This window comes from Leptodactylus fuscus, chromosome 7 (genome assembly GCF_031893055.1).
Source record: "Leptodactylus fuscus isolate aLepFus1 chromosome 7, aLepFus1.hap2, whole genome shotgun sequence".
NCBI lineage: Eukaryota > Metazoa > Chordata > Amphibia > Anura > Leptodactylidae > Leptodactylus > Leptodactylus fuscus.
Window position 1 is genome coordinate 23,442,670 of NC_134271.1, and position 23,584 is coordinate 23,466,253.

At 45.7% G+C, this 23,584-nt stretch overlaps 1 protein-coding gene across 1 annotated transcript; it reads left to right on the plus strand.

The window, feature by feature from the left end:
• Positions 1-5,968: 5,968 nt before the first annotated feature.
• Positions 5,969-17,024, plus strand: LOC142213170 (cathepsin D-like). The gene is made up of 9 exons (XM_075281403.1): positions 5,969-6,119; positions 7,739-7,889; positions 11,693-11,816; positions 11,987-12,105; positions 12,906-13,105; positions 13,651-13,773; positions 15,285-15,429; positions 15,584-15,682; positions 15,762-17,024. The coding sequence occupies exons 1-9, from the start codon at positions 6,049-6,051 to the stop codon at positions 15,921-15,923; spliced, it is 1,194 nt and encodes a 397-aa protein (XP_075137504.1). The 5' UTR covers positions 5,969-6,048; the 3' UTR covers positions 15,924-17,024.
• The last annotated feature ends 6,560 nt before the right edge of the window (positions 17,025-23,584 follow it).

The window sequence follows — 23,584 nt, forward strand, 5'->3', positions numbered from 1 at the left end:
CCATGTATACATGAGGGGTCCTAAACCACTATTTGGACTCATGTACCAATATGCGACTGTATCAGCGTGTCATATAAGTGATATAGGTTGGTGGTCTAGCAACTGAGGCCTCCTGTGATTTCGAGAACTGTTCACTACTCTCATGGTGATGTGCCCATTCTTGGAGGTTTCCACTAGAGATGAGCGAACACTGTTCGGATCAGCCGATCCGAACAGCACGCACCCATAGAAATGAATGGAAGCACCTGTGACGCTGACTTTGCCGGTGGCCGGCCGGCGTCACAGGTGCTTCCATTCATTTCTATGGGAGCGTGCTGTTCGGATCGGCTGATCCGAACAGTGTTCGCTCATCTCTAGTTTCCACGACTCTCATTCATATCAATGGACAGTAACGCCTTATACTTTAGAATACGATGGAAGAACGCACATGACTGTAACCAAGTTATTAGCGTAAAAAATCAGATTACACATGAGATGTAGTACCGCCCAATAAGTGGCAAAAAGCACCGCTATTATATAAAGACTGTATTGTCTCCATGTCCAAACTCTCGGAAATGTGTCCAATGTAAGTCAGTTTTCTCACTTGTATACTTCCCAGCTTGACCCATTTTACCCAGAACGTAATGTTTTAGCTTTCATGTCCTAATGGGATATTCATTTCATTGCTTTGATCTGTGATGTCACTTCTGGTACGGCTACTATTACCTATGTGCATGTAACAGTGTAAGATACAATTCCAAAGCATGTATGAGCCTTAACTTACCGTATATACTCGAGTATAAGCCGAAAAGTGCCCGGTCTACTGAATATAGGGGATCTGCAGTGCTCCTGTTCCGTCGGGAAGGGGTTAATAGTAGCACTGCAGATACCCTATATCCAGCCAGGCTGAATTCCAAGTGGGGGAAAAAAAAAACCAGTCCTCAAGCTCAGGGAAGGGGCAGACAGACAACCAAAACACCCCCTCCCCTTCCCCAGCAACTACTGCACCCAAAAACTCTGACCATTTTAATTTTTGAAATATTTCAGTAGCTGCTGCATTCCCCCCCCCCCCCCCCTCGGCTTATACTCGAGTCAATAAGTTTTCCCAGTTTTTTGTGGTAAAATTAGGGGCCTCGGCTTATATTCGGGTCGGCTTATACTCGAGTATATACTGTATATGGGTGAATGGTTAGTATTTATTTCATATTAGCCATAGGATAGTGTGCCAATGGAGGAAACAAGGATTTGTCTTGTTGGATTTGGCACATTTTGGGGGTCTGAAGCCAGCTCCCCCCCCCCCCCCCCCCCCTATGGAATTTATAGTTGGCCTATAGCTGTCCTATGTGTATGACCACCTTTGGAAAAGAGATCTCTGACTATTCCATCACTGACCTCATGAGTGTGTGGTTGGTTGTCAGTGACCATAGACTCCAATGTTAAATAAAAGATATATGGTACAATCCAAATCCTTTTTTTTAATTCGGGTCTCTGGAAAGAATTACGCAGTTAACGGGGGGTCCGAAACCAGGGACCACTGCATGTCACTGGTAGGGTTGAACGATCGGCGATCGAGCAAATTTCACTATCGCGATCAGGATCGGTATCTGCTGGAAAATGATCGAAAATCATATTTTAAAACCGATCCTGAAATCTCAAGATCGGTTCAACCCTAGTCACCGGTACTGAGACAACGCAGTTTGTGGTATTTTTTACATACGTTTAATTCTATGTGGCAGCGCTTCAGTACTTGTCACTACAGATTGTGCGGCTAATAAGCAGCGTGGCTCGCGGTATGTATACAATATCCCAAACCGTACTGTCTCAGTACCGGTGACCTGCGGGGGTCCTGGATGACCCCCACATATCTAATATTGATGACCTAACCTAAGGACAGGCCATCAATGTTACAAATTGGACAACCCCTTTAACACACAAACCACCCCCTGCTTTATTGGGCAAAGAATATAAACTAAAAAGCACTGCACAAAAATGTAATCGCCATATCTGTGACGACCCGACTATAATTAATATTACTAATTACATTATCTACGCACTGTGGACGCCATAGAAAAATACATTTAAGGAAACAATACCAGAATTGCTGTTTTTCTTTTCTTATCCCACTTCCTAAAACGTTGAATAAAAGCAAACCAAAACTCGTATGTGTTCCCAAATGGTACCAATAAAAATGGGAGTGGTCCCAAACAAGTTGCCTTAGGGGGCATTCACATGATAGGAAGGAAGTTGGCGCTGATGCTGGCGAGATAACTCACGTCAGAATTCGCAGCAAGTTTTTCCATGTGAATGCCCCCAAAGGCACTCAATGGGAATAAAACCTCCCATTGATTTCAATGGGTTCCACGTGGAAAACGAAACCCATTTAAGTCAATGGGAGGTTTTATTTCAGCGCGGGTTCTGACGCGAGTTATCGTGCCAAAATCAGCGCCAACTTCCTCCGTGTGAATGCTCCCTATGGGACCCCAGACTTTTATTTCCCGTCCTGTAGATAGGGAATACATTTTGTCTGTTGGAAACCCTCTTTAACGTTCGTGCTCCAGATTTAATGTAGATTTTGGATCCTTTTCACTGACTTTGGACTAGTTACATTTTACTGTATTACGTTTTCCTTTGCACTAGACATGACTTACGGGTCCTCGTTAGAGATGAGCGAACAGTGAAATATTTTATATTCGTTTCGAGTAGCCCCTCAATATTCGACTATTCGAACGAATATTGAATCCCATTATAGTCTATGGGGAAAAAAAGCTTTGTTTCAGGGGAAACCACTATTCGACTCAGGAGAGTCACCATGTCCACTATGACACCCCAGGAAATGATGCCAACACCTCTGCAATGCAACTGGGACAGCAGGGGAAGCATGTCTGGGGGCATCTAACATGCCCAAGTCCCAGTATTACGCCACTAATGAGCGCACAGCGGGAGCTGACTTTTTCCCATAGGAATGCATTGACCAGCGTTGATTGGCCGAATGCCACACAGAGTACAGCATTCAGCCAATCAACGTTGGTTCTGCCGGAGAAGGCGGAGCCTAAGATCGGTCTACAGCAGTCTCCATTAACTAATATTGTACCCCTTAAAGAATGCTGCGAATAGCTACGAATCCCCTGAATGATGATCACTGTGCATTCCCTTACCACCTAAGTGTTAGAGATCCCAATCTACTGGGATCTACTGGGTCTCCGTGTATTTGCACAGGTTGCACCAATGGTACGTGCACGCCTCCTTATACAGCATGCACATATACATAGTTGCACATCATATTTTCTTATTTTTGCCCAGGGATCACATGCATAGAACTTTTTCCATATTCACTCTGATATCTTGTTTTGCATCATTGTTGTGGCCTCTTGCTGCGGCCAGTGCCTCTCACATGATCTCATGTTACTCACAAGCTCTGTTGCTAGATATGGATCTTAAGGCTGAGCTTTAACATTGCAGGCCATGGTGCAAGAGAAACCATGTGGACGTGCAGTATTTAATTTCATTGTCCAGAATTTTGGAATTTCCTAAGGATAGGCCACAAATATGTAATCAATGGTGGGCCGACAAACAGCACCCTCACGGATCAGCTGTACAGGGTTGCTTCTACTGAAGTCAATGTGTGGGAGAGAGCTTACTGCAACAAAGTATTTCTGTGTGTTATTTGTCTCAGCTCTCATGGGCTTATCATAAAGTACACTCATACATACACCAGTACGCAGCAGGCAAGATATGATCCAGGGAGATATCCAATCGCCATATCAGGGGTCAGGAAGGAATTTTTTTACTCCCCTGAGGCATAACTCTCCAGCTGGAGGGCCGAAGGCTGCTATTCCCTGGTGTAGTCTATGCAGCGAGCCCTATTTTGTTTCTCTCTGCCACAACCTGCCTATACAACTTTGCAATATTTGTACAACATTTGATAAATCTGTTGCCAGTTACTACATTGCAGCCTCCAGCAAAACTGACTATAAATCTTCCCCATATGAGAAATTTCCCCAAGTGTGTCATATTTACGGAATTGCAGTTTTTTCCATTTCTACCCTATTAATCATGTTTCAGCTTTGCAATATAACATATGGGATGTTAAGTGGTACCATTACAAAGTAATGCTCTTGCAAAAAAAAACAAGGTTTTAAAGCGCCTTGGTGCATTATTTTTGTATTGTCAATTCAATGAGTGTTTATATTCACATAGAGAAAGTTGTCTGTGTCTTAAGTAGGTCAGCAGATTCTACTAGTCAATTAACATAACTATACTTAACTACTTAGAAGCTGTATTTATTATATATGTCACCTGACTCACACCCATCAATTTATAACTTGCACAATTTTAGTATGTGGACTGATCTTCATATAGTTACTTTGTAGGCCATGAACTTATCTGTAGATCCTTTCTTCTAAACACTGCTAACAGGAGTTACAAAGGCTGGTGACGGCATCTTTTGCTTGAATTTTCTCTTCTTGGCTAACAGGGTGATATGAGAATACACAGATTCAACTCTGAATTTTAAAGGCATCCTATCATTAAAATGGTATTTTTTTTTCTCCCTAACACGTAGGAACAAGCTTAAGAAAGGCTATTCTTCTCCTACCTTTAGATGTCTTCTCTGCGCCGCCGTTCCGTAGAAATCCCGGTTTTCGTCGGTATGCAAATGAGTTCTCTCACAGCACTGGGGGCGGTCCCCAGCGCTCAAACAGCACTGGGGGCGTCTCCAATGCTGCGAGAGAAATCTCCAGCGATGCCTCTATCTGTGGCCGCTTACACAAGCATACTATACAAAAAATGGTTGCGGGCATGCGCAGTCGGAACTGCCCGAGGCCCGATGGCAGAGGTGACTGCGCATGCCTAGAAGTTTGAAGTCCAGCACCGGAAGAAGACGCGGACAGAGGCGTTCCAGACGAAGATAGAGGCGTCGCTGAAGATTTCTCTCGTAGCATTGGGGACACCCTCAGTGCTGTTTGACCGCTGGGGACCGCCCCTAGTGCTGCAAGAGAACTCATTTGCATACAGAAGAAAACCGGGATTTCTACGGAACGGCGGAGAAGACATCTAAAGGTAGGAGAAGACTAGCCTTTCTTAAAGGGATTCTACCATTAAAGCCTCTTTTTTTGGGGATAAGATGTCGGAATAGCCTTTAGATGTAATCTCCGCCGCGCCATTCCTTAGAAATACCGGTTTTTACTGGTATGTAAATTAGTTCTCTGGTAGCGATGGGGGCGGGCCCCAGCGCTGAAAATGCGATGTGGGCGTCCCCACTGCTGCTGGAGAACACGATCCTGCGACACCTCTATCTTTGGCTGGATCCTCCCCTTCTCTGTCGTCTTCCTCCGACGCCTGCGCAGTTGGCTCTGCCAGTGAGACACTAGTAGAGCCGATTGCGAATGCCGGCCGGCGGCCATTTTTGGGATGCCGCTCTTGCAGTTCAGTGCAGGAGCGGCCTCCTAAAAATAGCCGCCGGCCGGCATTCGCTCTCGGCTCTGCTGGTGTCTCACTGGCAGAGCCAACTGCGCAGGCGTCGGAGGAAGACGACAGAGAAGGGGAGGATCCAGCCAAAGATAGAGGTGGCGCAGGATCGTGTTCTCCAGCTACAGTGAGAACTAATTTGCATGCCAGTAAAAACCGGTATTTTAAGGAACGGCGCGGCGGAGATCACATCTAAAGGTAAGAGACGAATAGACTTTCTAAAGAGGTTTTAATGGTAGAATCCCTTTAAGAACAGGGAACATGACCTTCCCTATAGCGAAATACATATAAAAATGTATAAAGCCCGCCTATGTGACACCTATATACTTCCTATACTTCTGTATTTCTTCCCTGCACCTCTGCGCATATCTATAACCTCCATATAATACATAAAATATTAATAATTTCTGTGTTTATTACAGTTTCCAATAGTGTGGGCGCTAGGGGGCAGCAGCGAGCACGGTCATGAAGTAAACACATCCCAGGTCAGGTGACTGCGGGTCAGGTGACGCGTCACGTGCTTATAAGTGTCCGGGCTCAGTCACTGCCGGGACTTGTGTGTGTCTGTGCGGCTGCTGACCAGTGCTCTGACCTGCCGCCGCCATGGACTCTCTGGCCCTATGGACGCTGCTCCTGTGCGCTCTGGCTATACAGCCCGGGACTGCCCTCGTCAGGTACGGATACGGGGCGGCGGGGGAGTCCCTATGTATGTGCGCCAGCAACTCCTGCTATGGCCGCAACACGCAGCATGCTGGGACTTGTAGTGTCACAGGGGTTGGTTAATGGCGGTGCCTTGTGATCCAGAGGGGGCTGTGAATGTGATGTAGATTGCACATTGCTGGGTTGTATGCTCAGTTTTGGATTATTTGGGGGTGTTGGGTGACCTGGTGACCCCTGGATTTACTGCGACTTTGCATTTTGCTGTGATTTTGTGGTCACCGCTGCAAATACTATGGGTGACGTAGTGTCTGTGACCGGACATTGCTGCTTGTTTGGGTCAAACTTTGTGTTAAAGGGATCGAGCCACTAATGTTACCAATCTCTGTTAGCGCCTCCAGTGGTAAGGAGGACTCAGGCTTTGGCTCTATGTGACGAATTTTGTCCAGAACACCCTTCAGTTTTTGTGGGGATCTAGCGGCCCCATAGTTATGGGTACACAACTGCATTCATATGGGGCATTCAGGGGACCCTTCTCGCCTCTGTTCTCCAGATTGTTCCCTGTAATAAGGACAACACCCCCCTCTTATTATTCCTTCACGTTCATGTTGGCCGGGTGTTCTTGACCCTTATGTGATTTCACCCTCCAGGTACTAAATGGATTAAGGAGATTGTCCAGGATCTCAGGCGGGGCCATCACTATCTGTGAGGTGGGGGGATCTGTGTGTTAGAAGCTATATAGGGGGCAGTGCTGAGCAGGTCACCTTTTACTGTATATTGGTGGTGTCAGAGTATTGTAACTCTTCTTCCATTTACCTTAACAAGAGCAAAGCTGGAGCACTGAGTCATGGCCGCCATACTGCAGACTGTGGCTTCTGCTTTCTACATTGTCCCCTGTATAGCGTCTGGTACCTGGAAGTAGCTGCGATAGCTGATCCATGTTGTATCTGGACACCACTGAGCCTATTGTCATGACAGTGGACCAGACAGTCCCATTAAATTAAATGAGGTTTCTAAACCAGACATCCCCTCTAATAATAAAATGTAAGATATACAGTATATGAGCCTGGATGTTTACAAATGTATAGGAGTGTTGCTCTCTGTACTACAGGTCAGTCCTGCCATTGTGAGACTTCTAGTAGGACAGGACCAGTTGTTCTGCGGCCTCTTAGTGGAGTCTTATTGAGGGCGTGTAACAAGGTTACCTGCTTGTCTGCACAGGTTGTGTCTGATCATATTATCCGGTGTAAGTCTGACTGTAACTCCGAGTGTAGAAGAATAAGTCCTCATACAGCACCACCGCTGTTTGGATGGGCCCCAGTGCCCTGATGTGTCTGGGATATACTATTCGTTTAATGGAACCACAACCTTCTACTCAAATGTCCTGTTTTTAGGCCACATGCACATGAATTGCCGGTAGCGAGCCATGAAGCCTGTCCACTACTGCTGCGTGTTCACCTTTTGCATCATAATGGTTGCCAGCTTGGTAGGCAGCAGCCGTCCTGTAGTCGCGGTGGAAAGTCATGGCAAAAAAACCCCCAATCCCCTGACGTGTCCTTTAACCTTAACCCATGTGCGGGATTTTTAATTGTCCTATTCTAATCCTTATTTGTCTGAATTTGCCATCTCTCTGCAGGATCCCATTGAAGAAAATGCCGACAATCCGCCATACACTGGCGTCTGCTTCCAATAACCTGGAGGATTTGATCAGAACAAATGATAAATATTATACAGGATTTCCTCCTTGCAGGGATCCCACTCCAGAGAAGCTGCTGAACTATTTGGATGTAAGTATGGGGGTGACTGTGTGGAATATCTATCTAGAAGATCATGTCTGTGTATTGGAGTAGTCTTGGCAATTTTACACCATTAAAGGGATTCTACCATTAAAACTTTTTTTTTTTTAAGACGTCGGAATAGCCTTTAGAAAGGCTTTTCGTCTCTTACCTTTTAGACGTGGTCTCCGCTGCGCCATTCCCTATAAATACCGGTTTTTACCGGTATGCAAATGAGTTCTCCTGCAGCGATGGGGGTGGGCCCCAGCGCTCAAACAGCAATGGGGGCGCCCCCACTGCTGCCAGAGAAGGGTCTCCAAGCGCCGCCTCCTACTTCATCCGCCACGTCATCTTCAATGTCTTCCGGCACAGGCTCGTAACTTCTAGCAGAGCAGGAGCACAGGCTACGGGAAAATGGCTGCTAACAATACTGTGCAAGTGGCCATTTTCCTGTGCGCCTGCGCAGTCTGCTCTGCCCGATGCCTAGAAGTTACGAGCCTGCGCCGGAAGACATTGAAGATGACGTGGCGGATGAAGAAGGCAGCGCTTGGAGACACTTCTCTGGCAGTGGTGGGGACGCCCTCATCACTGCGGAAGAACTCATTTGCATAGCGGTAAACGGTAATTCTAAGGAACGGCGCGGCGGAGACCACGTCTAAAGGTAAGAGACGAATAGCCTTTCTAAAGCCTATTCTGACGTCTTATCCACACAAAAAAAAAGTTTTAATGGTAGAATCCCTTTAAAGGGATATTCCTATTTTGGACAGATGTGGAATACGTGTCGGGAACCCAAACATATCGACATGTGTATATTGTTTGTAGTGTTATCTGTGTACATTGCACTGGAGGTCATAGTTGTTATATACATATCTGTATCCCATGTTCTTGCCGTCCTGACAATTATTAACCTCGTGCCCATTTATATTATAGCTAGCACCCTGCACTGAGACATGTGACACCATGACTTGCAAAAAGCTGCATGCGTACACTGAATTTCCAGATTATTTTCAGTTTCACTAACGTTAGACTGGAGATGAATTTGAGGTTCTTGACACCAATTTTGATAGTTGCGTGAACCCATGTGCCGTAGCGACCAGTTCTGATGGGTCACCTGCACTAAACCTCTAAGGGCCCATTCACCCGGGCTCAGAGGGGGCGGGTTATAGCACAGAATCCACATCCTAATCCGCCCCCTCACAATGGTGGTCTATGGAGACTGAAGCGACACGACCTTTGTTGAGCTGGATTCCGCCTCAGGAAGGCAATACAAGTGAATGGGAGGCAGAAACTGTGATGCTTTTTTTACGGTCCATTCAATGGGAGGGGGGGAACTGCCTGGCGGTTTTTACTGAAAATCGCTCTAGAAAATGCTCCAAAAAAGTCTCAAGATCCAAAAACTGCTTCCTAATTAGGAAGTGTTTTTTTTCCGGACTAAGTTACCCCACACGTAATTCACGTGGATTTGGGACTGGTAGTATACTGCTCTAAGGAAATAACCTTGGACAAGTAGGTGGCACATTTTTCTGATTTCCTGGTGATGTTCTGTTTCGGCGTTTCCATCTGTGGGAGGCCACCAGTACTCTTCTCTCCCCATCGTCCCCCTCATACTCACCAGTACTCACTTGCTCTTCTTCTGCTGGTGTCTCTTCCTTTACAAGGGAGTCTGCTCCTGTGCAATAGAACGCCGGAAGAAGCAAAAAGAAGCAGTGTTCTATTGCGCATGCGCGCGGCTCCTGCTGACATTCAATTGCGCAGGAATCAGTGCCAGCAGAAGAGGAGACAGCGGCACCCCAAAGTCCTCTCCAGAACGAAAAGACAGGTAAGTATGATGGGGTGGGGACTGAATTGGTTAGGATGGTAGGGCTTGTAGTCTGTGGGCTAGCTAGGGAGTGAGAGGTGTGAACTGCAAAGCATCATGGTAGTTGTAGGCTTAGACAGCAGAAAGTTACCGAAGTAAACAAATGCAAAGGACACCGCGAGCGCCCAGGAATCGCTCAAAACACTGCGAAAGAGATTTGGCTGCACTTATTAACCCATTTATGGCACTAACACCTTTTTTCAAAAAGAAAAAAAATTTGCCCACGATTAACCCCTTTAAAGTAATATATACGATCTAAGAATCTCGTCTCCCGCTGTAGTCGCTTTACCTGTATATTACGCTCACAGCATATTCGCCTCTGCTCATTGATTTCGCTCTTCTAGGAGCTGCTGACTAAGTGACTTGCCGATTCTCACAAGGAAGCGGCGACTGAATGTCTTGTACAACATCATTGCTTGTATTGCAGAACACTTTAGTACGACACTTGGAGCCGGCAGGAGGTCGCACGCCGTCCGTGAAAGATAAGGGCCAGTGTCTATAGCAATGCTCTGTGAGCGAAGTGCCGCAGCAGCACAAATCTTTGGTAGTTTGCTGTGGTGTTTCAGGCTATTCCGCTCTGTGATCCTGCACTTTCTAGCTGACAGCGGGTGCGGTTTGCAGACTGTGAAGCTCCTGTGACCTGCTCATTGTGTGGGATGGTGCATTGTCACATGAGGGGGCCTGTGCTGAACAGCTACATTATTAGGGGGAGTGTAATATTTTACTATCTTATGGCCTTAGGAAAAAAATTGTTCTGGAAAAATAACTTTTGCTGCCTGTAAAATAATACCATCTCCTAGGATATAGCGGGCCGGCTGCAGCGGTTATTTCCTTGTAATGTTGTGTGTGGCCATATCCTGTCTTACAAGATCTCGCTCTTTCACACTCTTGTATGTAACGCTCTTGGTGTCATGTGTTTGATCATTTCCTGACATCTAACACTGGCATCTTCTTGCTTTAGTCTTAGTTTTGCCTACAAACAAGTACTAGAACTGTAAGACGCTACAATCTGGATATTATAATGCTTGTAAATCTCATGAGCAACTTGCTACGGACTCCAGGGCCTTCACACACTGCCAATTTTGTTCAGTTGAAAGGACCCGATTTCCAATGTTACCCTCGTTCACATCTGCGTTGGTATTCCATTCGCTGAGTCCACATGGGGACCTGCAAACGGAATAACCAATGCAATTGCATGCGCTGTGCAGTAAAAGCACATGGACCCCTGATTGGGTCCGTGTGCTTGTCGCCAGATCTCTGCACAGAACATGTGACTTGAGTATAAGCCGAGGGGGGCTTTTTCAGCACAAAAACTGTGCTTAAAAATTCGGCTTATACTCTAGTATATACGGGTATTTGAGTATTCCTGTCAGCATGAGTCATGTGGGCAGTGCGGAGCAAGCACATGGACCCCATTATAGTCTGTGTGCTTTTACTGCACAGCAATTGCGTTTGGTATTCCGTTCCTTGTTTCTCTCCTAAATAATTTCACCAATGTCCCTGCCAAGTCTCGCGGTTTTCCTATTCCCGAGCTCTTCTGACTATTTTCTAGGTGAGCTGCATAAATTATAAAATGTACCTATTACTGTCTATTTCTTTGTATATGTGCACATATAAAACCGGTTTTACTTGCTCTAAGTGTCACTAAACCTCCAGACGACTTCTGATCTTCTGTCAGCGTTTGTCATATATGTGACAGGATTTGACAGAAAGGAGCCAGAACTGTGCGGCTGCTCCTATTATTTTGAATGCGCTCCCCTGCAGCGGATTATGGCGTCTGGAGGCTGCCGGAACAGCTGGTCTCTGTGGGGTCTGGGTGTTGGACATCGATCACATACTGATGACCTATTGATGGTCACGTCTTTAGTCAGCAGCAGTTTTGTCAATGTCCATATACTGTTTTTTTTTTTATTTTGTCTGTCACAATCTATTGCTATAACCATTCTCTCTTTGTCAGGCCCAGTATTATGGTGAAATTGGGATTGGGACCCCTCCGCAGACCTTCATGGTGGTGTTTGACACTGGTTCCTCCAACCTCTGGGTGCCGTCAGTTCACTGCTCCTTTTTGGACATCGCTTGCAGTGAGTTTTGCGGCCATTTTGACAGTCCCTCAGAGTTCAATTAGTCAGAGCTCTGTGAAAACTGACAAAAAGGGGCATGACACAAAAAATTGTCGCTATAGTGTTTGATCTGCTTACTTTTTATAGGGCGTTTTAGTTTTCTAATGACTAACCCAGTCTCCTTTTGACAGTGGTGCACCACAAGTACGATTCCTCCAAATCCTCAACTTTTGTGAAGAATGGTACCGAATTTGCCATCCAATATGGCAGCGGGAGCCTGTCTGGATACATCAGCCAGGACACTGTATCGGTAAGATGACATTTGAGTCTTCTGGCCTATATTTAATCTAGTTTTACAGTCTTTATATTGGTTTTGTTTGAACACTGGAGGTGGTCGAGGAAGATGAACTCTCGCCAAGGTATGATTCCAGTGGTCACAAGAAAAACAAGTCTCAAGCATGTTTGAGACTTGATCTGGTTTTCAACACCCAAGTTTTGTCCCACCCAGTGCAACCCCATGCAGATATCTGCCATACAATGACTAGGGATGGCTGCATTTTAAATATGGCGCCCATTCAAAAGCAGAGCAAGTGCATGAACTGCCAGGTCTCCATAGTTTTACACAGTGTAGACCTGGCACTAATGCCCATGGTCAGAGTCTTCTCTGATCATGAGAATTTAGGACTTCTGAGGCCTCCATATTTCCAGCCCACAGCCCTCCCCTTGCATATAGCTGCCAGTACCGCTCCTGCACGGCGAGTTCATGTCCTGGGTTGTATGATGGCTGAAAGATCCGAGGCCTGTCCTAGAAGTATGACTCTTAAAGGGGTATTCCCAACTGGCTTGTTCTGCAGGCTGTGTGCTCTCTTCACTTCCTGGTTTTCTCAGTACATTGGTGGGCAGGGTTTCACTTGCTCTATTAGGTCCCTCCTTAGCAGTATGTTTGCAGTCAGTAAAGATGGATTAGTTGTAAATGCATTACCACAGTATGAAGCTGATGAGGATGAGAAGGAACCCTAAAGATTTAATATGACCTAGTCTCGTGTAGTTACATGTTCTGTTCTGAAATCTGGAGAGATGCTTTAGGAGATTCTCCCTTTCTCTTCTCAGATTGGGAACCTTGCTGTAAAAGGGCAGCTGTTTGCAGAAGCCATAAAACAACCCGGTATTGTGTTTGTGGCAGCAAAGTTCGATGGCATTTTGGGCATGGCCTATCCCCGAATTTCTGTAGATGGAGCGCCTACGGTGTTTGATGACATCATGAGTCAGAAGCTTGTGGATAACAACGTCTTCTCCTTCTATCTGAACAGGTTCAGATCTTTAATAGATGAATTATCTTATAGTTAGACTGGTCTTAGAACCTCCTGCATCATTCATGTATATTACACCCACACCCATGACGTTCCTCCCCCGAGCCTAGGGCCGGTTTGGTACCAATGATACAGGGGAACCTGACAGGCCCCATGCACACGCAATTGTGGCTATGCAATGCCTGATAAAAGTACAAACCCGTTAATTTCTATGAGACCCCACACACGACCATGGTTGGGTCCGTGCGATATACAAGGGCCGCAACTTGTGAAGTCCTATTTTTGTCTGCCTTTGGCGCACAGATGTAAGGGATCATTGCGGATGACGTACTGACGTGCTTTATTTTGTTGATTTGAGGACAATGGGAACCACTGTGTGCATGTAGTTACAATGATCATAGACCTCGGGTCCATATGGCAGCTCTATATGATCTCTGCCATATATTCTGTGTAATACTGACATCAGAGCGGTGGACTGTTACAATTATACCTTATTCTATGCCCCACTGCTTTTTATATTAACGTGTTCCCAATTCTTTCATTAGGAACCCCGAATCTGAGCCTGGAGGAGAGCTGATACTTGGAGGCACAGACCCAACATACTACACCGGAGACTTCAACTACCTGAATGTGACTCGTAAGGCCTATTGGCAGGTTCACATGGACCAGTAAGTAACAGGAATGACATTTATTAAAGCATTCTACAAACAGATTCTAACATGGGGAAAACTCCTCAAATCTTCCTTAATAATCCCACAATCCTCTGTCTGTGACTGCAGGAGAAATCCAGTGCCCGGTTCTTGCTGCAGGTTGCACAGTCCCTGACTACATGAACCTGTTCTAGTTGTTCATCCACTAGGATGAGCTGCCCCAGGACTTGTCACTGCAGGGAGAACATGTATAATGTGTCTTATTTTTGTGAGAACCAAAGGTGTAAATGGCAAGACTTACATTATTGGCATCACCACATATGAGGTTAATATGCATCATCATAGTGGGTGCTAACCACTGAGCCACCATGCTGCCCTATGAACCAATGAACACCCCCCATCCCTCCTCTTGTCAAGCACCACAGCTGTACATACTGGCAGTGTGCACTAGGGAGAACTTTGGAGCCTGTTTTCTGCAATAAAAGGAAGCAAGATAGGTTAAAGTGTATTACAAAGATGTTCACCAAACACCCCCATCCCACACAGAACAGTGGGTAATTGTGGCAACACAGTGGCTCAGTGGTTAGCATTGCAGCACTGGAGTCCTGGGTTCGAATCCTGCCAGGAACAACATCTGCAAGGAGTTTGTATGTTCTCCCTGTGTTTGCATGGATTTCCTCCCACACTGCAAAGATACTGATGGGAGGGGGGAAAAAATACATTGTGAGCCCTATATGGGACTCACAGTCTACATTAAAAAAATCTATCTGGTCTACCTTCTGTCTTCCAGATCTGTGTTTAAGGCACCATGCACAAAACAATGTGCCTGTTTCTGGTCGTGATTGAACAGCGGGGGCGGCACTATGTCGTCCATGTACCAGCCATGCTTCTGCAGCCCCAATCACTAGGACCAGTGAGCACAGTCTGCAAAATAGACAGGCATAGGAGCGGTCCTGAGTTTTGTTCACAGCCCCATACACTGGACAGTGACAACACATGATCGTGTGTATGGGGCCATAGGAATTAATGGGTTAGTGCTAGCTGAGAAACACAGCTAGAACACTGACTGCATATGGTCGTGTATGTGAGGCTTTAGGCTAAGGCCCCATGTTGTGGAAACAGTGTCTTACAATACTAGCAGAGAGAATGATTTATACTTTTTTTTTTTTTTTTTCTTTTTTTTTTTTTTCCAATTTTAAATTATTTGCAACAAGCAAACAGATTTTACAACATGTATATAAGAAGAAAAAAAAAACCCTGAAAACTTAGGTCAATCATGGGTAAGAAGAGCCTTGCAGGGAAGACAATAAGGAGTAAGAATTGCACTGTAAGTCTGGTTTTAGCCTTAAGCGCGCCCTGCACCTCACTCAGCGCAGCAGATCTTACTGAAGTAGGGTTGTATCATGTGAGTGTCTAATGCCGCAGACAACGCAAAGTCATCCGGCATCAGCCACCTTATCAATATGGCAGATTTCTAGACTGTCTGGTCTATTTGCTTTATGTGCTTATGTGTTTCTTCCTCTTTGCAGAGTAGGTGTTGGAGGTCAGCTGGACCTATGTAAAGGTGGCTGTGAGGCTATTGTGGACACTGGGACGTCACTGATCACTGGCCCAGTGGAAGAAGTGACTGCACTGCAGAAAGCTATTGGAGCCATCCCTCTGATCCATGGAGAGGTAACATGTAATAAAAAAAACAGTGTAGGACTGCTGTATGCTAAGAAGATAGTACATATGGGGGGGTAGTGTGAGGATAGTACATATGGGGGGGGGGTTTAGTATCGTCTAAACAGACTGCAGTGGCCCATTTTGACAGTTCTGTCTATTGTAGTACATGGTGCTGTGTGACAAGGTGCCATCACTGCCGGTAGTAACTTTCAGACTTGGAGGAGTGGACTATAGCCTGACCGGAGAACAGTATGTACTAAAGGTAAGTGCCTACTGCTATGTATTATAATCTATAGCCCATAGTAAGTCACAGCACTGACATAAACTTTGCTCTCTTTCAGGTGTCTCAATTTGGCCGTACAATTTGCCTAAGTGGCTTCATGGGCCTGGACATTCCTCCTCCAGCCGGACCCCTGTGGATCATCGGCGATGTGTTTATTGGCCAATATTACACAGTCTTTGATCGGGCGTACGATCGTGTTGGGTTTGCAAAAGCAAAGTGATTGAATTAACTCCTCGATGACGACCCTCCCCCTTTCCAATTGTTTTTGCAGTCTTTACCTGTCAATGCCCCTGTGTGATCCCACCTCGCTCGGCACATCCTCTACCTTCCGCACTACAAAGGGTCCTCTCCGTTATTTACCCGCGTGCTCAAGTCTCGCTGCTGGAAATTAGGAAATTGCTTTTTTACAAATATAGAATCAGAACTGCAAATCTAATTTAGGTTGCACAGGAACAGTTCTGCACATTATGGTCTGGTTGTGTTTTGGGTTTTTTTTTGTGTGTGTGGAGTGCACAATATTTAAAACACTTGCACTGAATTTTTATTTTTTTGTTGCAAAATCTGTAAAATGCAACTACCCATCCATCTTCCAGCGTGTCAGTGTGGTCTTCCAGCTTCTCATGTTGTATATTTTTAAGGAGTTGCAAAGTGTGTGCATCTTAATGTTACGAATGCATAGATTAGACTGTTCAGACGACCATAATACGACTCCACTTGCAAGAATGAAAACCTGTTGGATCAAACCGGGGAAATCTTTGTCTAGCAGAGCGTACGGGGGTCATTCATTCATGTGAACACAACTCCCTGCATCATGGTAGCTTATGTCATGAGCTCTCTAATGGACAGACTCCTCTTGTACTGAGCATCCCATGAGTTCGGTACGGTCATGTTTCGGCTCATTGACTCCTCACACCCTATGCAGCGAGTTACGTTCACACGACTGTGCTCAGTCCCAGCAATGGGACCGGGACAGACACTACTGTATGAATGTCCCCAGCATTGCCAACCCGTTTTTGGCACATATGCAGCTTTTTGGTTTCCGTCATGGCTTCCAATAGAATAGCACCTAGTTATATGGTAATATCATGGTCTGTGGGGTATAGTCATAAGATATCGGCTTATTCTAACCTGCTATGATCCCCCACACACACAATTAACACTTTCCTCTTGCCTATGACTTAAACACTGAATTTCTTTGTTTAAATTGAATGCATTCAAAGAGAATTGTAAAAATACTGGAAAATATTGAATGTTTTACTTGCATTGATAATGACTTGTCTATTGTACAACTCAGGAATAAAATATTTCATTGTGGAGATTACCTTGTTGTTAGTGTGACATTTGCATGACATCGTCTCAATGAATGGCCACTACTAGAATGAAGGATTGATGTTACATGTTGGGCCTTATTCACACGTTAGTATTTTGCATTAGTGATTGTGCGCCAAAACCAGGAGCAGGTCAGGCCAAGTCCTAGTCTATACATTATCGTCTTATCACTGTAGTCTCTAGTCCGGTTGTGGCTGTCACGTCTGATATTCTCACCATGGACACTTATGCCATACGTCACTGATGTCTCCTAGGTGCCGGACCCCACCTCCACAACAAGTGCCCCCTTCAAGATTATAACTTGTCCACAACCTAAATTGCAAGAAGCTGCTGCTGTTCTTCTTCCTGGTAATTAAGAGGATTCTCCACACTTGAAGAAATCAATGAAAGAAGGCTTGTCCTGGCACCTGCCTGAGTCCAGAGAGACACTAGGACAATTTATAGCCGCATTTGGCTGCAAAACTTTAAGTGTTATCTAGTTTCTGGCTACAACTACCCGGACTTTTTTGGAGCGATACCACTTGGCGTTCTTATTGATGTATAGCTGCAGTCCAAATGAAAGCATTGACATTTATGTGATATTGTGGGCTGCAGCGGTCATTCAATAGTTAACATCTATCGGTGCTACAATGAAGTCAGTACAGCTCTAATGTAGCAGTTGTTGCGGCAGCCGATACCCCGGCCATCAATGATTGCACCGTAATAATGCAGCAATATTGTGTGATGCTTGGTGGCTGCGATTTCAGGTGCATGCAGGTATTGCTACATTACATTGCACCCGTGAAGGGGTTGTAAAGTGGGTGTGCCATAAAGGCCCCACTGGTAGTCCTGTGCTGCTGCCACTGGAAAGGAACTGGTGATGTCACTTACATGTCACTACGGGTTTCTTTACGGATTGGCCTCAGCAGCCACATGTAGTGCAGGACTAAGACTACTGGTGCCCAGGGCCCCTTTATTCATTGGTGCAACAGAGTTACCTTCAGTTTCCCCGAATCGAGTGGGAGAGTCCCACACTTTGGATCCTGTCCTGATGTTCCTCCCCAAACCATGTTCCCACAGACCTGCAGGCTCTGACTGTAATGGCTGCAGACATTACAGTCAGTCTATGGGAATGTGGTTCAGTGAGGTGTGGGTTTTTAAAAAAAAAAAAAAAAAAAAAATTATTATATATGTAGATTGTGCCCCATATAGGGCTTACAATGTACTTACAAACTCCTTGCAGATGATGTTCCTGGTGGCATTCGAACCCAGGACTTGAGCATTGCAAGGCTGCAGTGCTAAGTCTGAGCCACAATGTTGCCCTGTGTTTTTATTTTTTATAGCATTTGGGGAGGGGGGATAAATGTTGTGGAGGGTCTACTTTCAAAAAGTTTGCACAAGGCCACCAGTACACTAAAGCACCCCTGCTGGTATTGGCTAGTCAGTTAATTGAGTGGGGGAATGACATAAAGCACTGCAGGGGGCAGTATGTTTTCAGCTCCTAGGACGGGTAGGCAGCCTTCGGCACTCCAGCTGTTGTATGATGACAACTCCCAGCATGCATACTTGTTCTTGGAACTCCCATGGAGGTGAATGGAGCCTGTTGGGAGTTGTAGTTTCACAGCAGCTGGAGGGCTGAAAGTTGCTGATCCCTGTCCTAGGAGCTGCAAACCTACTACCCCCAGCAGTCCATTGTCATAGAATTGTATGCACAGAAGCTATAGACCTAGAACTATAGGAGCGCACTTCTGCAAACAATGTATATATGTATTCATTTAACACAGAAGCGAACATCGGCTTTATAGGGGCTATGCGGAACTAGAAAAAAATGGTTCCTCTTCCTCTTTTTAGGAATTGTCTTCATGTCTGTTGGTCACATGGCCATGCTCCATCTCAGTCCATTGTAAAGGCGACCGGTCCCCTCTCCTGACATGTCTCTTTTAGTAAGTAATGGATTTCTCCCAGAGATGACAATTCTGGAGGGGTTTTTTTTCTTAAGCTGTAAATTTTTCCGTTCCTACCATGGAATTTCTCCTTGACCAAATTCAGAGGCAGAATTTTCAAATTTCACCCCATCCTGATGGAATTTCTCTGCTATCCATTTACTTCAATTGGAATTATCTGACTCCATTAGAAGATTGAGTAGGACGCTTATTTAAAAAAAAAAAAAAAAAAATTTCCCACTAGTTGAAAAATTCCACATCTGATTCCCATTGAATTCACTGGAGGCTGGTTTCAGGTGAAAGTTGATCTTGAGGCTCCAAATTCTGCCACGTGAACATACCCTTAGGATTTTATTGACATCTGCATTGGTATTCCATTCGGGGGAGTCCACATGGGACGGGCTACTAAATACATTTGAAAGCGGTGTGCAGCAAAAGCACACGGACCCCATAGACTATAATGGGGTCCGTGTGCTTGCCATGAGATATCAGCACAAGTTATGCAGACAGAAAAGTAGATTGTGAAGTACCTTCCTTTCCACATGTTCCCTTCGGAGATCTCACGGCAAGCACACGGACCCCATTATAGTTTATGGGGTCCGTGTGCTTTTACTGTACAGCTCTTGAGATTGCGTTTGGTACTCCTTTCGGGGGAGTCCCCATGTGGATGTGAACCAACCCTTAGCCTGTCTGAGGGTGAATGTTCCTGCACAGTCTGACACTCCCCAATCGTTGCTGACAATTCAGATGGCAGGGGCACACCCCTGTGACGAGAAGTCACACCCAGTTGCCAGTTTAGTTAGAAATTTCTAGGAGGAGTAACAGAGGAACGTCCCAGTTCGTAATTCTGAGAAAAGACTCTCTAGGTGACCTAATGGGGAATCCCAGTATTTACTAAGCAGACGTGAGAGCTGACCGATCCTCTTTGTGGCCTATCATCCTATAAAGGGGATTTTCATATCATAGGTAGGAACTGTAACGTGGTCATATTATTATTATTTTTATTTTATTTTATTTTTATTTATTTTTTTTACTTTGTTCTTGTTCACACAGCGTCTGTAATTCTACTACTGGGTAATTGAATTTGCTGCCATGAATAAGCCCCATCAAAACCCATCACCACCCGGGAGCCTATGACAAGGATGAGAGCGTTGTAGTAAACGTCTTGTCTTCTTCTTGGCTTGGGGTGAAGCCAATCTCCATTGTGTTAATAGAAGCCGATTTCTCCTACGGTGCCCCCTGATTAACAGTAAAGCGGAGCACAGCAGGCACGCTTGACAATTTATGCTGCAAAACCAATTGCCGTAGTAAAATTAGATTAAAATTGGACATCCTGTTGACTACAATCTAGCGTAGTAATAAAGTGTCCGGCAGCGGAGTGCTGTTCTATCCTTGGCTCGCCGCCATGGAGTCTCCAGGTGCTGTGGCAATGCTGTTGGGACTTGTAGTGCCACCACTGCTGCAGAGAAGTATCTCCTGACTCGTACTGTACTGTAGAGGGGGTAGTGTCTGCACCGAGACATCCTGAGCGCTCTGCAATTTGGGACGGGGATATTTAGGCAATACATCACACCGTAGCACGGCAATTATACTGTTGGCAGCGCGGACATATTTCATCTGTGATTACATTGAAGACGATTTCCACCAGGTTGCACAGCAATGAATTAAAGCTCACTGCAATGCAGGGTCTCCACTGTTTAATGGAGTTTTGTTCCAGGCTTTCATTAGGGCGCATTGGGGCAGAGAGAACACCGAATCCGGCCAGCAAGGCTTGGCTCATTGTAAGTACAGATGAGGCGGTGAGGAGACGCCGCAGCAGAGTCATATCTGTTTGTGTAACATTTTACTGCTTGAATAATATGACAGCCAGATGTCACATGCATCGAAATGGGAAATTAGGAAATCTCATTTCCAGATTGTACGTTGGCCTCTTTATTAGAGACATCCATCTTGTAACGCCTTGGATCTCGCAGCAAACATTGTGACACAGGCCCAGATTTATGGTTGTGGTTACGACTAGACACTGGCGTAAACCTGACGCATCTAGTTTGGGCTAAAAATTTTCACGTGGTGTTGAATTATCGAAAAGGGGACATGGCTTAAAGGTGCCAAAATTCTGGGTCAAATCAGCCAACTGAAAGATGGTATAAGCGTAGAATAGACAGCCTAGTTTATCATCCAGCATCAGTCACTGCTTGTCTGAGTGAGTTCACACTACTGCTGTTAATGTCCGTTGCTGTCATCCATCGGAGGATGAGAGCAACAGACAGAGCAGATAGAGACTCAATGTAACAAAAAACCTTGGCCTTGCAGGGGACCCAACTGACAGTTATACGTGGATACCGGTAAACCCTATTGACTATAATGGGGGTCCATCAGGTATCTGCTGTTTTTATACAGAAACGGGACAAGAGAGAAGTCTGTCTCTGCCTCCAGCTCTGTTCTCCCGATCCAGGTGCTGCGCCCCAGCCCTTGCCTTTTGGGAGTGCAGACCTCACAGCTCAGCATTTTTGACGGTACACTTCTATAGTCTTGTACTGTGAATGGGGAGAGGAGGTAGAGCGGGTTCTCATATATTCTCAGCTATATGGCTGGCCCATCCAACAGTTCAGTGATATCGGTAGCAGTAATGGCACCAATATCTCTGGAACTGGGGAAGAAACCTGCAAAACTAATGGTAGACTGAATTCAGTCCACTGTCAGCTTTGCAGTAGCATATAACATTAAATGTCCTCCTTAACTCAGCTTTTCCCACAGGAAGCTGCCTGAGCAATTTTGGTTCCTAGCTTGCTAGTTCCCTGTCATGGTGTGTCTGTGTCCATATCTGTGGTTAATCTTGTTTGACCTCAACCTGTCATCCGATTCTGAACCTGTGCCCCCTGCCCTGCCCTTGGCCTGGATTACCATTGTGTTGCTGGCTCTGACCTCTGGGCTCCCCTCGCAACAATATACTGCAGCAACTCTAGCAGTGTCGTATAGCTGCAGTGACAGGTCGACCCTTACAAAAACTCAACCTTATACTACGTGAGCCTGACATTGACTCCAATTAAGCAGGGTGAGGCAGGTGAACATTGAGGGCAACTGGGGGTTGGTATGTGGCAAAAAGGAGAAAGGGGCCCCAAGACCTTTAGCTATATCTCTGCCATTATGAATAAAGATGAGCAAGTACTGTTCGGATCAGCCGATCCGAACAGCACGCTGCATAGAAATGAATGGATGCACCTGGTACTTCCGCTTTGATGGCGGCCGGTCGCTTAACCCCCCACGTGCCGGCTACGTCCATTCATTTCTATGCGAGCGTGCTGTTCGGATCGGCTGATCCGAACAGTACCGCTCATCTCTAATTATGAACTCCGCCTGCCCTGACCTCAGCCTGTCTCCTGACCATGCATTGGCATCTCTTGCTCTTCCACAAGTACTGTGACTACTAGAGGTAGTGACTAGGTGGGAAAGTTCAGATCCCTGTATGGGGCTAAAGAGAGAAAATCAGGGGCCGATTTAGTCAACACTAGTAGCTCACAGTATGTCGTCTAGTTAACCCACATGTTACAGCTTAAGGCTAAGGCCCCACGTAGCATGCTACAGCAAAAAAATGCTGCGGGGAAAACTGCAGCGCTTTCGCAATTTTTCACTGCAGATTTTCTGTTTCCATTATACCTATAGGGAAACCGCCAGCAATGGTTTTGGAAGTCGCAGCATTTCTGCTGCGGGTATTTTTCTGCCCGTGAGGGCTTACAATGTATGAGGGAAGGGGGTAGAGACAGAAGGAGAGGGGGAGACTGTACAGATGGCAGTGCGGTGATAGTGTTATTGGGGGTTGTAGGCCTTCCTGAATAGGGGAGTCTTCAGGGTCTTCTTGAATCCTGTAAGTTGTACCAGTTTGGTCGGTATTATACCAAATGTGACCAATCCAGCCAAGGCTTCCGGCAGGAGCACATCACATAACATGGCAGGTCGTTCCTTACTGGTATTTGTTGGTATATATGGGGGGATGAGATTTATGGGTCCCTAATAAAGAGGATAACTGCAACCTATGAAATATTAAGACTGTGTTTCTGCAGGTTTCAAGTACTTTTTCCTGAATCTGGATTTAGTATATACGTGACATTCTGTACATCACGGCCATGTCAGTAACACATGCATTCACTGACGTAGTGAGCGGTGGATAGAATTTGACAAGTGACGCCTATTTGTTGAATTGTCACTTGCTTGCTCTCCAGCAGTGACATGATTTGTGCTTGCTGCTGGCTCCCTCCAGCTTTCCCTGCGGCTATGCTTTCTTGGACAAGGAGCAGAGTTACTGGGGGATTAGCATTGTATCCTGTGTGCAAGTGACTCAGTCTGCAGGAGCCGGGCATTGCAGTATTGTCAAGGAGACTCTGCCATTCTTGCACAGGCAGCAGTAATGTATACCTGCTGTCTGTTCATCCAGGCATGGCATCACAGAGGTGGCAGAAGCTATTAGGCTGTACAAATGTTCTAACCAGCAGACGGGCTGGAATTGCTCCCTAAGGTAGATATTTAGAGGTCAACTTACTTTTATGTTTTATTATGTCCGTCATCCCCATTGCAAACCATTCACGGATGTAATATTTGATTGATTCAGTGGTTTAGAAGGTGTTTACATGAA

Coding starts and splice junctions, on each gene's coding strand:
- LOC142213170 (XM_075281403.1), top strand. CDS start 6,049: ATGGACTCTCTGGCCCTATGGACGCTGCTCCTGTGCGCTCTGGCTATA. Junction 11,817..11,986: donor CTTTTTGGACATCGCTTGCA/GTGAGTTTTGCG, acceptor TCCTTTTGACAG/TGGTGCACCACAAGTACGAT. Junction 13,106..13,650: donor TTCTCCTTCTATCTGAACAG/GTTCAGATCTTT, acceptor TTCTTTCATTAG/GAACCCCGAATCTGAGCCTG.